Source organism: Mus pahari, chromosome 12 (assembly GCF_900095145.1).
Source record: "Mus pahari chromosome 12, PAHARI_EIJ_v1.1, whole genome shotgun sequence".
NCBI lineage: Eukaryota > Metazoa > Chordata > Mammalia > Rodentia > Muridae > Mus > Mus pahari.
In genome coordinates this window covers 49814934-49832011 of record NC_034601.1, presented here as the reverse complement: position 1 = coordinate 49832011, position 17078 = coordinate 49814934, and the positions used below count along the sequence as shown (strand labels likewise).

Genomic DNA, 17078 nt, shown 5'->3' with positions numbered 1-17078 from the left:
TTCCTCCAAACAAAAGCATGATCAGGCCTATCACAGTAATACCCAAGTCCTTGGTACCAACTTCTGTCTTAGTTAAGGTTTCCATTGCTGTGAAGAGACAGCATGACTAAGGCAACTCTTAAAAAGGACAATGTTTAACTGGGGCTGGCTTACAGGTTCAGAGGTTCAGTCCATTATCATCAAGGTGGGAAGCATGGCACTGTGTAAGCAAGCATGGTGCCAGAGAAAGAGCTGAGAGATCTGCATCTTGTTCCAAAGGCAGACAGAAAAAGACTGCTTTCCAGGCAGCTAGGGAGAAGCTCTCTCAAATCCCAGCCCCCACAGTGACACACTTCCTCCAAGAAGGCCACACCTCCTAATAGTGCCACTCCCTGGGCCAAGCATATTCAAACCACCACATCAACTAAGGCTGTAGAGTCATATTTCCTCCCTTTGGAGTACAAAATAAAAGAAAAAAAAATAGAGTTTTAATCTGCCTTTGATTTAAGCCAAAGGCTGAGAAGGAATCAGGGTATATTTATCTATGATAAGAGTAAGCATATTACCAATTGTGGGATTCGCTGACAATGATTTTGCTTATAAGTTCCTGAATAATCATCTTAGTGCCATTATTTTTCTAAAGGACAAAATGAATTTCCAAGGGAGGAAGTAGATACAAACTACTAAATAAGAACTTCATTTTCTTTCCCAAAAATTGTTGAGATAATCAAAAAGGACCATAATTTAATTATGAGCCACTAGTACCCATTTCAATACAGTTAGGTAGGACCCCACTTTATAATGAAGTTTTAATTGTTATGAGTGTTCTCCTTTCTCCACATCTGGATAGAACATACTTACTTGGGAATCCTCTGCACTCGTGGACACAGTTGAAGTGGTATGTGGATCATTATCTAATAATAAATAAGTCACTATGAGTATTCTGTGTGAACACAGATAATATAGATATCTAAACTTTAAGACGCAGTCAAAGTACTAATTAAAGAAAAACTATTTTTCATAGTAAGTATTATGGGAAAACTTAGTCAAGTGAATAAAACTAGTAAGAGCTGGTTGTTATCACATAATATAGAAACCTCAGAGCCAAACCCTGAAATATGAATTGGCTAGGCCCATTTCCTCTGAAAAGACTACCTTCAAATACAGCACACTAATAAAGCTGTGGGCTGTGATGCGGAGGGTAGTTGACTAGTCATGTTCTTCTACCTTTCAAAGCTCAAAAGGACAAGAAATGATGGAAAATAAACAGGTGTCAGGTGTCCCCACACCACAGTGTTTCTTCCTCCCCTCTACAGGTTATGGATAATATTCGTAAAAACAAAACAAAACAAACTGCTACTAATGTTGCTTGTTATTTAGGTTACAGCTACAAAGCAACACCTGATTTTTTAATTTTTTTTCAAAGAAATTAAGTTCATTTGCTTACTTAAAATTAGATGTCACGAGAAAATTATAGAAGAAATATGGGTGTCTATGTTGACTCTGAATTATTAGTACATAAGAAATATAATAAGTGAGAGATTTAAGCTATACCTCATGAATTCAGAGTCATGTTAGAAAGCCATTTTCTTAAAATGCTATAATAGAACTTAGCATCAACAGTATGATTTTTGAATTGTATTATGTATAATGCTGGGTATTCTAAAAATTTCAAACATTTTTACTCTTCTAATATGTTTAATAATAAATGGGTAGCCAAGTAGCTTCATATTGTTTCACTTAATCTGCTATTACCAGAGTTATTATTAAGAACAGTGCATTAACACTGAACGCTACCTGTCATTTTGTGGTCATGTTGTGACTGCTGACCCTGGAACTGTTGGGACACAGTTTGTGGACCATCTTCATACACAGCCTCTTCTAGCCATGGAAAACAAATGACTGCCAGATACCAGTGAGACCTGTTGAAAAGATCTGCAATCTTAATAACATGCCAATCAAAACAACGTAGAAGAATCTTCTAGAACTACATCTGTGACACAAGACAGGATAACCTTTTTACTTATTGTGAAAACATCCACTATACTAACTCATATAAGCTCCACATGAACAGCCACAATTACCAAGGCCGTAAATAAAACTTCAAACTTTACCTTCATACATTCAGTATTTTCTTTTCAAAATCTCTTTTAATAAAAAAGACCCATAACATCACTTATTGCATTAGAATTTAATTCTAATTTAATTCTAATAATAGTTATTACATTTGAGACATTTGTTATTTTTTTCTACTAAAAACTTAAGTGACTTCTACATTTGTGTAGCCTTTTTATTGATTATACCTCAAATATCTTTTTTTAACCCTTAACTGGTTTTCAAATACTCAAAAATACTTACGATTCATTAACAGGTACAAAGATGTAGTCTTTATTAAAAATATTTATATGACGAGTCCATGTTCTCACTCTTCGGTGTCTCCTCTGAGCCACTCTAAGAAAATGAAAGACACAGATTTAATTTTTAAATTATAATTTAAGCCATATAACTAAAAGGTAAAAGTTTTTTACTTAAGTTATGCAATTAAAAGCTACCTTTTACACTTAAAATGCTAGGTCTATTAAGCCACCATCTTAAAATATGTACTTTATCATATCAGAACTATATTTCATTATTCTTATATGTCTAGTCCTATAAACAGTGTTGGAGTAAGCAGAGTAGAGGCAGTACACTGCTACATGCTTTATAGACTCCAAAGCGTGCTCAGCAGTGAGCACAAACACCTTCAAACCTAATTCTGTCTGCTTTGCTCCACTTAAGAGATAATGCAGAGAATCACCAGACCTTTACAAAATTATCCAGCTGCTTTGCGGTGCGTGTTAAAGCCTACTGGAGGAGATGAAATGAGGGTTCTGTCTTTCATTTTAAACATGAGCTTCATCTCCCTTCAATCACACATAAGGAAAGGATAGGACAAAGTTAAGAGTGCCACTGATCCTTATCCACTCTCCTTAAGTCCTTCAGCAGGTTTCTTATTACTTCCCTGAGAACAAGTAACCAAAAGGACCTGAACTGTCCAAAATGAATTTAAGGAAGGTGAAAGAAAACACACAAGAAATGATTACACTCATTGATGTATGTGTGTGAGCACGTGTGCCTGTGGTGTGCAGGAAGGAGGCCAGCCTGCAGGAGCCAGCTCTGTCTGTTTACCATCAGGCTTAACAGTGAGCACCTTTACCTGCGGTGGCATATGCCAAGCCCAGACTCACCATTTTTAAAGCATTAAAATCTTTATTAAAACTAAGGATTTAAGTCCAGGCCTACTACTCTCTAGCTATTTGTCCTTTTCTAAATATTCAGTCCTAATTAATCCTTTTTTTTTTTTATCTAAAGAATTAAAATAGGGCATAGAGAGATGGCTCGGGGGTTTAGTGTTGGGTCCTGCCTTTTACAGGGACGCCGGAGTACAGCAGCTAGAGCGCACCAGATCAGCCGGAACACAGCGTCCTCGAACCGCCCACCGCCGGACCGCCCGCCGCCGGACCGCCCACTGTCGCCTGGACCGCCCACCATCGGACACCTGCCCGCCACCGCCAGGACTGCCCATCATCGCGAGAGCACCGTGGCAACTTCTAAAGACTCAGGGGAATGCTGGGAACCCTTCTTTGTATTTAAACCAGTCCTGACATTAAAGATAGGGGCTTTGATCAGAGACACGTGTCAGGGCCCAATATTTTCCTTTGCAGCCCTGTTCCTTCTCAGGAGTTCTCGTCCTCCAGTTCGAATCCACAGTGGGTTCTGCAGGCAAGAGTGCGAACCCACCCCAAGGTGTTCTGCCCATGCAGACAAGGCGCCGGTCTGCGTGCAGGCAGGAACACTACAGTTTAGAGCACTGGCTGCTCTTCCAGAGGACCGGGAATGCCAGCACCTGTGTGGCAGCTCACAACTGTCTGTAACACCAGTTCCAAGGGATCTGATGCCTTCTTCTGATCTCCATGGATACCAGTACGTACAGACACACATGAAGACAAAGAACTGGGATATATTTTATGGTCCTATGTACTTAAAAGCACTGCAAATATGAGGAGGAAAGGAAATAAATATAAAATTCACCCATAAAACATAAAGAAGACAGACGTTTAGTAACTGTAAAAAAAACAACAGCCTGCAGGATCTATTCATTGAGTTAATACAAATTGCTGCACATGGAGGAAGGGTCTGTAAAGAAGTCTATGCTATCATAACTACCTGCGTTCCTATTATCTAATAAGTAATAACTATTTCTCCATTTTTTCTAGTCCTATCTACTGCTCAAGAGTTAATACTTAATAATTTAAAAAACTAGAGAAATTTAGCAAAATTGTGCAAATAAGAATGGTATTTCAATAGTTATCATAATTTAATAGCATGTCAGCAAGACATACTAATCAGAGGGAAAAAAACAGCTCTACACTTTTATAACAGGAAGTACGCATTTGAAAAGGCCAGTGATGTAATGAAGAAGAGCCTAGTGGGAACCGCTCTAGCCCTGAGGTGCAGAGAAAGGAGAGCTGCAGCGCCTCCAAGTGGAAGGTAAAGGTCTAGTAGCCATGTCCAGTAAGAGCTCCACAGGGGAAATACAACCTCTGATAAAAATCACAGTCCAAAGCCAGAAGGGTAGGGGAGACAGTCTGAGTTTTCACTCCTTGTGGCCTACAAAAACCAACCTCCCTCATACAGAGTGAACAGCAAAAGGTAAGAAATGGTTCTCAAACCAGACAAGCCTGTGACCTGCAGAATGCCTCCTCTTGGTAGTATTACAATGATGCTACTTCACTAAGAGCATGAATAGCCATCTCCTTTACCGCTTAGGAGTTAGAGAACTGGCTCAACTGGTTAGGCCAGCTGCTGTCAGGCTGGTGAGCTGGCTCAGTCTCCAGGACCCACATGGTAGGAGAGTGGACTCCCTCAGCTGCACCCTGGCCTTCACATGCATGCTGTGTCCCCCCCCCCNCCCCCCCCCCACACACACACACACACGATCCTTTTACAACCTCAGTTACATTACACTGACTTACGAAAGATCTGGATTATCTTCTGTTAAATTATTTTCCTTTCTTGTCAAACATTTATAGAAAAAGCTACTAAAAATGTGACTTCGCTCAACAAGTTCATCTGATGCCTTCTCCAATAGAAGATACCTGTAAAACAGCCCACAAAGAAACTGTTTAGAATTTATATGGTTTTCTTCAACTACCTTTTATTAACTGGGAGTTACTGTTACACCCAGTTAGATTCAAAGACATTTAGCATTTGTCTATGATTTGGGCTCTCACCTTCTTTAGTTATCTTTTGCCTTTCAAAATAATCACTTAAAGTAGAAATTGCCCACTTATTTAATAAATATTTATCAAATTGCTAACATGTTATTAAGCACCACATTTACACTGAAGACAAAAAAAAATATGGGCTAGGATGGCAGTATAAGAAACATAAATCACAATATAAACAAGGGAATGAAAATTCAAGGGAATGTTGACCAAATAATAAATATAAATAAATATAAGACTGTGGCATATATAAATCTAGAAAACACATACTAAGTGGGGTATTTCCATTTTAAATTCTTAATCTACTTCCATATTAAAGTAATTCTTCAGTGTCACTTTATTACTTGCTTAGTGAGTATAGCTTTCATAATCAAAAATTTTCTATTGTTGATAGTCTACTCTGCTTTAATAGTTTAATAACTTTAGACAGCTAAGTAGCTGAAGTATACAGATCAGAGGACTGAAAAGGAAAGAGTGCAGAGACAGAGAACTCAGGACAGCTTGCAGCTCCTCACATCTTCCATATTACTCTGATCTGTGTGTCTGCGTGTGTGGGAGGGATGAGAGAAGGATCAAGTTAGAGAAAAATCACCAATTATGGTAACAGGGAATGGCAGACAGAATTCCCCCAGACCAATAGAATGGTATCTATTCCTACCAGTGAAACTGGGCAACCTTGTAATTCATGAGACAACAGAGACAGTACTTAATAGTGTCCTTCCTTGGTAATAGCAATCAGTTTGTTACTCTCATTTTAGCAAACAATAAACACCTGTATCTTTAAAACAAAACTCTTGAAACTACCATACAACTTCCAGATAATGTAATCATGTCTCAGAAAACTGAAACACTTCAAGAAACTAAACAATATTCAATATTCCTTAAAAAATATCAAACATGCAAAGCTACAAAGCATGACTCATAGAAAAGAAAAAAAATCACCTAGTGCCAATCTATAATTTACACAGATAGGTAGGTAGGTAGGTAGATAGATAGATAGATAGATAGATAGATAGATAGATAGACAGACAGATAGATGTCACTAGAATTGTATTCCCACGTGAAAGATAAAAAAACTAAACTGAATTTCTAGAGACTTTAAGGTCTATATCTATAAATTTGTGATAATGTGAGATCCTGAGCCTTTGGGACTAGAATAAAATAAAATTATGAATAAAAATGGCAGTCTAAATGATAGTAATTTTTATTTGAGAAGGAGCTCCCAAGGTCTAAACCACCAACCAAGGAGTACACATGGAGGGACCCATGACTCCAGCCGCATATGTAGCAGAGGATGGTCTTGTTGGGCATCAATAGGAGGAGAGGTTCTTGGTCCTATGAAGGCTCGATGGATGCCCCAGTGAAGGGGAATTCAAGGGCGGGAAGGCAAGAGTGGGTGGGTGGGAGCACACCCTCATAGAAGCAAGAGGAGGGGGAATGGGATAGAGAGTTTCTGGGACTGGGAACTGGTAAAGGAGATAACATTTGAAATGTAAATAAATAAAATATAATCCAATAAAAAAAGAAAAAAAATAGATCTTTCAATCAGGAGCTAGAATTTTTTAGTCTAGAGATATAATATAAAGTAAAAAATAAAAACAAATTTCCTTTGCATAAAAAGGCTTTAGGAATTATTATTGTTCTTGGCTTTTTTGTTTTTTGTTTTGTTTGGTTGGCTGGTTGGTTGGTTGGCTGGTTGGCTGATTTTTGTGTAAGCTGAAACCCATGGGAGTTCCTTTACACTTACCCTATCTTACCTCTCAGAGTATATAAACTATCTTTCGGTCTGAATAAAGCTGGTCATTGCAGGAGACTGTGGTCTGCCTCTTCTATCAGCTCCACTGTCTCAGGTCCCCAGGCTCTTGAGCACTGACAAACAGTAACTAAACGGTTCTTTTCCACTCCCAAAGTGTACTGAACTTTGTAAATACTTCCTTCGCCATGATACACAACGTTCAAGAAGTACATCAAAAGTCTAACACATAACTAAGTGAAAACAGCAAGTGCTAACTCTTCTGCAGTGTGTGGTGTCTGCAGCTGGTGAGAGAACACAACTGAATTGTCAGCTTCGGCAGCATTCTGGCAGGCAAAACACTCTCTGAATCTGGAATCTTGCCAGGTTACTTCTGACTAAAATTGAAAATAATTCAGATAAAGACACTTATTTTCAAGAGGGGATACAGCTAAAAGGCTGAGTGCTTTCCTAATATGCACAAGGCCCTAGGTTCAATCCCTAGCACAACTGAAAAAAAAAAAAAGACAATCAGTTTCACAGTGAAGCTTATACAAATGAGAGAGATCATTAGTATACTTACTTAAGGTAAAAGTCAATGATTACATCGTTAAGAAATTCTCCTTCTTCTAAACACTCCAGATCTTCATTAGTTACTCCCAAGCCTCCCTTAGTAGGTGGTGGAGGATAAACAATCAACCTTTAAAAAATAAAGTTAAAATATAAATTATTACATTATATATAAACATTTATTTATATGGACTATGCAAAGTTTTATATAACTTATATTAATATATTATTAATTAGATTTCTCATACAAAATAGCTAGTAGGTGGTAATATTCTATAGCTAAACTCTATATAGAGTATCTGCTAAGACATAACAGATTATACTTTCCTATCTTTTAATAAATCTCTACAATTCAAAATTTCCTACATTATACAAATCTTTTGTGTAATTTTTAACTTTCAGTAAGTGCTATAATAAAGCAAAGATTTCCCAATGCCCCAATTTGCAGTTCTAAATTTGAATCTCAAGTGAATTCCTTTGCATTCAGAAAGGCCAGCACTCAAAAACCAGTCAGTCTTTCTGTAGGCCAGGAGCTGGACATAACAAGTAACAAGGCAGCTTTCCCCTAAGCAGTGCTTTCAATGTATACGTGACAGAACATACGTGACTGGAAACCATCAGATCCACAACCACAGTGTGGTGGTGACAAATGACAGCTCATAAGCACTCTCCTGGCACATCCTCTTTGAGGTTAGAGACACAACCATGAGTGGACTCCAGGTTACAATCTCACAGTCAGCAGGGCATCGGTTGAGGGGTAAGTGCAGTAATTTAATAAAGCTATAACTGTACCAGAAAAATGTCATGAAGCCCAGTGTCATCCACAATTGCTTTCATCTCGGTACTTAGACGAGAAAACTGAACCTTTAAGTGTAACTTGATAGTTTCTATGTAACTAGTTACTGCCTTTTCCTGTGCTTTCCACTGCTTAAAAAGGGAGAAAAAAGTTACTCAGAGCTATAAAAGTAATCTCCAATATTCTGCCTTACCACCAACTGAAAACAAGAAAGATAATCTACCGAGAAGCACCTTTAAAAAGAGAACTTAAATAAACACCAAAGTACCTAAACTGAGAATACCTTAATAAGCAAATTTATTTTCTTATTATATTTTCACATATAAGATATACAATTTCTAAAAACATACATTGCTACTCCAGGATTTTCAATAAATTCTTGAATGTTTCCAAATCGTGGTGAATCATTTTTTTCATGCAGACACAAAATTAAATGAAATGACACCTATTATTTTCATGATAATTTGCAAGTCACTCATGGACAATACTACTTCCATCACTCGCCAGGAACATAATAGTAAAACTCAAAACTTCCCAACACGGAAACTACTTGAAATCAGCAGCAGCATTAGTAAGCTACTAATATGGACACAGCTCATACTTCTGAACGGGTCCCGTGTTCCTGACTTCTCGCCATTCCTCATCTGGACTTGAAGTAATAGAGAGCGAGTAGCAACCACTACTTTGTTTATGTAGGAAGGTGTAAGTAGGCTTGATGGTGTCTGAATTTGAGGGCTGGGAAAAAAAAAAAAGGACTCTTGTAAGTACATAAAAACAAATATCAATTTTGAAAAACACATGAGGTAAAATCTAGATTTGTAACTAAACAACTGCTACTAAGATAAATGTATATCAAAAAATAACAACTACACTTTTAAAATTCCTATGCATATATAATCAAATTTTGATCAAAAGATTTCATATACAATATAATGGCTAAGGTTTAACCTACACTCCTACTTCCAGACATGAGTTCCACAATTAAAGAAGAAATCAACTTTGTGTCTCAAAATAATCAAAACAGGTAGGTAATACTATGACAAACTAAATTTTATATTAAGAGACTAAGTTCATATCATAAGTTGACATTCCATTATTAAATGGTAATATATGAAGTTGTATATGCAATATAGTAATATTTTCTGATTTATCTAACACTATGTATAGGCCTTACAGTCACAGAGCCTCAGAGCATACATCTGTATATATGTACTACATGTGTGCCACAGCCACTTAGGAAGAAACACTTTTCCTTCTAGACATGAATGACAACTATAAAAGCTATAGGTTATCAATTATCAATTATCAATCTACAAAATGGCAAAATTTATTTTATTTGATCTACCATTAACAATGTACATGTATGGGTGCTTATGATGCGTATGTATGGGCATGCATGTGCCACACATGTGCATGGAAGTTGGTTCTCTCCTTTTAGCTTTCTGTGGGTCCCAGAAACTTGCACAACAAGCACATTACCCAGTAAGCCCTCTAAAAGTCTCCTAGATATAACACTTCTAATTACTATTCCTTGACATAATGTTAGACTTACAAAATGTTGAAAAAAGAAAATCCTGTCTATATTCTCTTAATCTTCATAGCAGAAATCAGTAAAATCTGACTATCAGAATATTAGCTGAGGACTTCCCTTTCCCACCAACACCCTTTTGCTAGCCTTGTCTTGTCCTTCAGAACCTTAGTAGTAAGATAATAATGGCCACTCCTTTTAGCCAGTAGTCCCCAGAGGGTCTGCCTCCTCCTTCTCTTGACTTCAGAGCTGGATTACACATTATTGAGAAGACTACAGGACCGGTTTGCCCTGCTCAGTGTGAGGGGGCGTGCCTTACTGCAGATGGTGCTCACTTGTTTATGGTGCCACCTGCCAGGACTCTTCACCACAGAGTACTACTGTCATTTTCTAATTTAATGAATGTTTGAGGTAAGAGACTTGAGGTTATACACATATGCTAGTTCTCCAGATTTTTCAACCATTAAATTCAGAATGCATTCAAGACTCTGGCCAGCAACAATCTTAAGTACAGTGTTTTAGTTATGACTTTGTATTTTATTTATTTTTTACAGTTACTGAATTCTACTCTTAAGAACTGTCCCCCACGTATTACTTCATTCAAGTCCTCACCCCCACCTGCATCAGTACAGACCCAAGATGTTTATGATGTCCTTTGGTTACAATTTCATCCCACCACTATTGATTTTGTTGAGGAAACTTTCCAGTTGCTTTATGCTGGTTCTTGTCTGCTTTTAACAAACAGCAGTTTAAACAGCAAAGCAGCTTTTACCTCTCTACCATTATGCTAATTATGTTAATCATTTGCTAACCTGAGACACTGACTTCTTCTTCATGTCTGCCCCAGCAGCAGCAGCAGGGACAGCTGAAGCTGAAGCATAGTAATAGTGAAGAAAAGAGATTTCTTGTGGAGAGAGATCCTGAAACAAAGGCAGCGCCTGAACCCAGGGCAATGGACAAGACAGGTGTAAATCTCCGTTGGTCGTACTGATTTCCATCATAATATCTTTCAATTTCAATTCTTCTCTTTGTGAAATGGAACTGTTTAATTCAAGGAAAATAAACTCATTGGCTTTTGCTATAAAAGAAAAAAAAAAACAATTTTTATTTTAAAGGCAATTATAATTAATCTAACAGTGAATAACAGTAAGGGTTTTATGTAAAACCCAACCGAGGATTTTGTATGTTAGGCAAGTTTAAATTCCCAAATTTAACAGCTGGTAATCAAAAACCGAAAATCACAATTTTAAGGCTCCTAGCCTACCTCACGGGAATGAAATTTTCAAACAGTACCTACGTCTATCTGCTGTACCTAGCAGCTAAAAAGTGCTAGCATTTGCTAAAGAGTGTAAGACAAATGAATGATACTGATGCCGTTATCTATGCTACTCTAACCTCCATGATGGGTCCACCTACAAATTTAAAAAGTGTTCGGATTAACCACCCCTTCCTTTTCTTTTTTTTTTTTTTTTAAGATTTATTTATTTATTATATGTAAGTACACTGTAGCTGTCTTCAGACACTCCAGAAGAGGGTGTCAGATCTTGTTACGGGTGGTCGTGAGCCACCATGTGGTTGCTAGGATTTAAACTCTGGAAGAGCAGTCGGGTGCTCTTACCCACTGAGCCATCTCACCAGCCCACCCCTTCCTTTTCTAACCAACCATTTCAATAATGGTCACAAAAACAAACAAACAAATAAACAAACAAAAAACTATCAGTCTACCCATGTGATTGCAAATGGCTCTTTATAATTCCATAATTTCTTGTTATCTAATTATGAATTTCCCTACTGTATATAATTAGAACAGGAAATGGTTAATTTTAGGGGTATAAAATATAACTCACTACAACGCCTAGCATATATTTAAAAAGTAGCGGATAGGAAGAGATCAAAGATGTTAGAACAAATATTATTAGTTTTATTTACCTAATCCTAAAGCAGATACCAGAGGGAGTTGAAAAATAAAGTTGGATTTTCAAGATACATATACATAGCCATGTGTGTGTTATAGGATCACACAGAAAAGCACTGAACTCAACTCTTAGAAGTCTGATTTGTACATAAGCTAAATTTATTTATCAGAAACTAAGTAAACATAGACTATAAAGATATCTATATTTTACTTAACCTGACTATTATGTCACAGTTTATAATGAAATAATGAGCAGGAAAAAAAAAATCTTTAAAAAAGTAACCCAGGATAATATAACTTTCTCTAAAATCACACATTAGCCCATAAAGTAAGATGTAACAAATACAAAAGAAACAAAACTATTTTTGCATCAGTTCAGATCATAAGATGAATATAATCCAGAGCAAGAAAGAAACCAAAATACTTGAAGACTAAATAAACACTCTTGAGAGACCAACCACTGGGTCATTGAAGAAATCAGGCAGGAATGAAAATCTAAAATTCCTAGAATCAAATGAAATGAAAGCACAACTCATCAGAGCCACTGGGATAGAGCAAGAGAAGAGCTTATAGCAATGAGTTCTTACATGAAATTAAAAAGAATCAGCGAACTCTCAAGAAAGTTAATGGTGCACTTCAAAGCCTTGGGAAACAAGGACAAGCCAAACCAAAAATCAGTAGATGAAAAGAAGTAAGATCAGGAAAACCTTGATTAAATACACAGTAAATGTACAAAGAATCGAGAAAGACTTGGTGCTTAGACGGAGTAAAGACTGGTACTGGTGGGATGCAGCCATGGGTCAAGAAAGAAGGCAGGCACCAAAACTGGAGACCCAGATTTATCCCCAGGACCCACAGGGTAGAAGAGAACTGACTCTCAAAAAATGTCCAGTACCTCTACACTGGCGTGTGTGTGTGTGTGTGTGTGTGTGTGTGTGTGTGTGTAATTCAAGAAGATATAATATATAGTATTATATATGTAATATGTACATATATAGATCTAACACAAGCAACAAGGTTGAAGAAATATCACAACAAAAAAAAAAAAAAAAAAAGTCCAGGGTCATCCAGATTCACTGTTCTAGTCTTCCAGACCATTAAAAAATTATTAACAGAGCTAGAGACATAGCTCATCAGTTAAGAACACTTTCTGTCCAGTAACTCACAACTGCCTGGACCTTAACTCCAGGGGATCTAACACACCCTGCTGGCTTCCATGGACACCTGCACAAACAAGGCATATAGACACACAGGTGCAGGCACACACGCATGCACACACGGCACTCTCATCAAATGAGTAGCATAAAGACTCCAACATACGAAAATCAGTAACCTTCCTACATCAATTATGTGCTTGCCAAGTAGACATGACATGAAAGCAGAACTGGACAATATGGAGGGGGTGAGGCCCAGAAGGAGAGGAAAGGAAAAATGGGAAATGAGGTACAAGTGCAAACAGTATATTAAAAATGAAAATGTCATAACAATTGTTTCACATACTTGTTACAGGATATTTGAACCTGTTTCTAGTTAGGGTGTCAGCCCTTAGCACACACCTTTAATCCCTCTGGCTGGAATACAGACACACCCTTAGTACACACCTTTAATCCCAAAGAATGAATGTAAAGTTAGTTTGTAGAAGGAATCACCCTTGTTTGAAAGGGATGTCTAATTGAGTGGCACAAAAAGTGACCTATCAGAGAAAGATCTGACAGAACCGGATATGCCCAACTCTCAGAAAAAGAGGAGGAGGATAGGGAAGCTACTTAAGGGAGAGACAGGCAGTACAGGAGAAAGAGCATAAAGTGCAGGATACAGGAGAGTTTGTGGAGAGCAGTGCAGAAGAGTTGAGAGGGAGAGTAGTGCGGCCCAGAGAGGGAGGAGAAGGCAGCTTTGCTGGGAGAGTTTTATAGAGACAGATTGAAGGGAACAAGCTAGACACAAGGAAAGACTAAACAAGGCAGAGAATGAAAAGGAGTCAGATTAGAAAAGATTGCCAGAGTTAGAGGCCAAGCGGAACAATTCAGAGGCTGAGAGAAAAAAAGCCAGGTTGAATAAATCAGCCTGGAGAGGAGTTTGAGCCAGAACAGCTGAGTTGAACCAGCCAGCCAGAATTCAGAAAGATCTAGAAAGGGGTGTGCTTATCTAGTAGTAAGCCTCACAGGCCGAAACATTCTAGGCCTGGATTAGATTGTATGCACACTGGAAGCTTCCAGGACTAGGCCTAGGTTAGCTGACAGAGACAGTAAGCCCTGGAGATGACAATTAAGTCAGGACAATAAAAATACTTTCCACATTCTAAAAAAAAAAAAAAAAAAAAAAAAAAGTAGTATTACCAGACATAACTGACTAAAATCTGACTAAAATATAGTTTTTAAGTGTACATAAATATTTAAGACTTTTAGGGTATTTTTTCATTTTAGGTGATAATTTTCTATAACTGAATAAAATTACCAGGCAAAATCACATGAATATTTAAAATGATTTACCTAATATTACTGGAAAACACTATTTTAATGCAATACAATTAATTTCAATCCAGTGAAATAAAGATAGCCTATTAAACTATTTTAGAAAAAATTACTTCACATCTAACTTTGGGGATTCCCCTGAAATTTCAGAATGATGTTTATACTCACATTGCTGGCTTAGCATGGGGTTTTCTAGCTGGGTCTGAATGTCTTGAAGGTAGTCTGAGGACAGCCAGAGGAAAAGGATAGCGTGGCTCCTCTTGCTGTGGTCCTCATCTGTGCTTTCCCATAACCCGAACCTCTTTAAACGTGCGGTGTCCACTGTCAGGGAAATCTCATTTGTGGACACTGAAATAAATAAAGCAAATAATTTAAAGTAATCTGTTTAGGAATACACCATCTTTGATACCTTCTTGATACACTGTATGTCTTAGTAAGGATTTCTGTTGCCTTGATGAAACACCAGGCACAAAGCAGTGTGAGGAGGAAGATGTGTGAAACTGTCAAAGAGCAAACTTAATTAAACTGTCACCTAAGGAATGATGAGAGTGGGAGAAATAGTCTCCCCAGGGATGAGCACACAGCTGGTCATCAATACCAAATGGCCAGCCATGAAGACATACGCATACAAGTAACATGACAGGGACTGAATAAGTTGTATTGATATATATAAAGAAAAAGACCATGTATTTAAAGAAGGGCAAGCGGGGTACATGTAAGTGGTTGAAGTTTGGGAAGGGAAGGAGAAATGTTCATATGGTCAAAGGACTTGACATCCTCCTCCACAGACACTTGCCCAGCCACGTTCTCTGCTGCTCTATTCACAACTGCTAGGGAATAAAAACAGCATAAATGTTCTACAGCCAACAAATGAATAATGAGAGTGTGGTACATATACCCTACAGAACAGTATTTAGCTGTTAAAAATAAATAAAAGTATAAGTTTTGCAGGTAAATGGATGGAATTAGGAAAGATTGTTATTGAGTGCGGTAACCCAGACTCAGACTTTGTCAGAAAGACAAAGATTGCACATTGTCTCTCACTGGCGGCTCCAAGCCTCAAATCTTTAGATGTGAGTAGATTAGCCTTGAGTAACTGTAGAAGCAGTAAAGTAAAAAAGGGACCACTGTAGAGGGACATAGGGAGGAGTATGAGTAAAAGGGAAAATGGGAGTGGGGGGGTTCTAATGAGGGAGGAGAGGGAGATAAATACAGGAGGGAAAGGGTAAAGTAACAGGACACCTGAAAAAGTCACATTATTAACTACCAACCTAAAATATAATACATAGTAAGTCTGTGTATAATTATACATATATAGTTTAACGAAATTTTCCCTTCTGAGCTGATAATACTCCCTCAAAAAACCAAAGACCATCCATTAAAAACTCCAAGGGCAAAGATGAGAAACCCTCTTTAGAGCTCTTGGTCAGAGTCATCCAAGGGACTCCTTAAACACTACAGGGTAGTGCCCTTGGCTGCCCCCTGAGAGGTGGAAGGTTAAGTCTATACTGCTGAAGACACCATACACTTCAGACACAGCACCCAAAGGCCCCGGAGCTGAACTGACCTGAAGGCCTCTACTCTGAGGCTTAGCTTTCATGATACCAAAAAAGCACCATGCAGGCTTCCAAAGGAGTGAAACAACCCACAGTCCATCCCACATCCCATAACCAGCAGCATGGCACAATGATCCGAAGGGTGAAACAGTGGAGTTGTCCTTGGCGGTAACCAACAGCTCTCATGGGACTTAAGACCCACCCGCCACTAAGCGGGAAATCACGCTTGGCTCTAGAAACCTAGCCACCTACCCAGCACCAGGGAAGTCACAGGTCTTGGACGGGAACCTGCAACCACCATATTACTAAACCAGCGTAATCCCCAACTACATTTGCCTTTATACTCACAGATAAGTATATTTCCTACCCCTCATCAAGGAAACTTCTCTTTGCAACAGACAAAAGCCATTATAGAAAACCCGCAACGGATCAAAACACAGACATGTGGATCCCAGTCCCAACAGATACATCTACAACACAAAACCTGACGTAAAGCTCAGGGACCATTGTGGAAGAGGGAACAGAAAAACTGAAAGAGCCAGAGGTCAGGGAGTTCGCTGTGACACTGTGTCTCCTAAAGACATCAGAAGCTACACTCGTGAAGTCTCACCAATATGACTACCTAAACATGAGCTGAACAAGGACAGCACTACATTAATGATTAGTTCATAAACATATGAGTGTTCTCTAGCAAGGACTATTAAATTATTGTGTTCTCAGTACATAAATGGTAATCCAACTGTTACATTTGCTACCATCTCAGGGCTATCAACTGCGCACATGCAGTAGCTGAGGAACTGAAGCTGCTTCAATTACTACTTCACTGCTGCAATGATGCTTCCTTTACCCGAGTTCATATCTGATGTTATGCACCCACATGTTTCTTCCTTGTTCTTCTTATAATTCACTCTCTAAAGAGATTATTCTCTGCCATTTATTTTTCATCACTAATTAGTCTGAAATTTTCTGTGTGGAAAAAATGAGAAACAGTCTGTGTCTTTTTAAGCTGAGGGTACATTTCCATTCTGCTAGACAGTAGAGGATAAAAACTCTTGTCTTTGTAGATAGATACTATATGTTTGTGTACTTTTCTCTTTAGTTCTTACCCTAATCATATTCATGTATAGCAAAATATTTGTCTGTCAAGCTTTTATTTTTGTTAATTCTAAGAATCATTAAGAGAACTTTATAAGCTGGGCCTGGTGGCGCATGTCTTTAATCCCAGCACTCAGGAGGCAGAGGCAGGCAGATTTCTGAGTTTGAG

The 17078-nt window shown here is 38.1% G+C and overlaps 1 protein-coding gene across 1 annotated transcript in view; it reads right to left on the bottom strand.

Moving 5' to 3' along the window:
* The window catches only part of Senp7 (SUMO specific peptidase 7), a 107491-nt gene that overhangs the window by 7596 nt on the left and 82817 nt on the right, over positions 1-17078 (bottom strand). Inside the window, exons 13-20 of the mRNA XM_029544337.1 lie at positions 14427-14624; positions 10685-10950; positions 8946-9079; positions 7562-7678; positions 4995-5117; positions 2338-2430; positions 1777-1901; positions 841-893 (exon numbers count right to left, since the gene is read on the bottom strand). Coding sequence (XP_029400197.1) covers positions 841-893; positions 1777-1901; positions 2338-2430; positions 4995-5117; positions 7562-7678; positions 8946-9079; positions 10685-10950; positions 14427-14624 — 1109 coding nt within the window. The remainder of the gene's footprint in view (positions 1-840; positions 894-1776; positions 1902-2337; positions 2431-4994; positions 5118-7561; positions 7679-8945; positions 9080-10684; positions 10951-14426; positions 14625-17078) is intronic.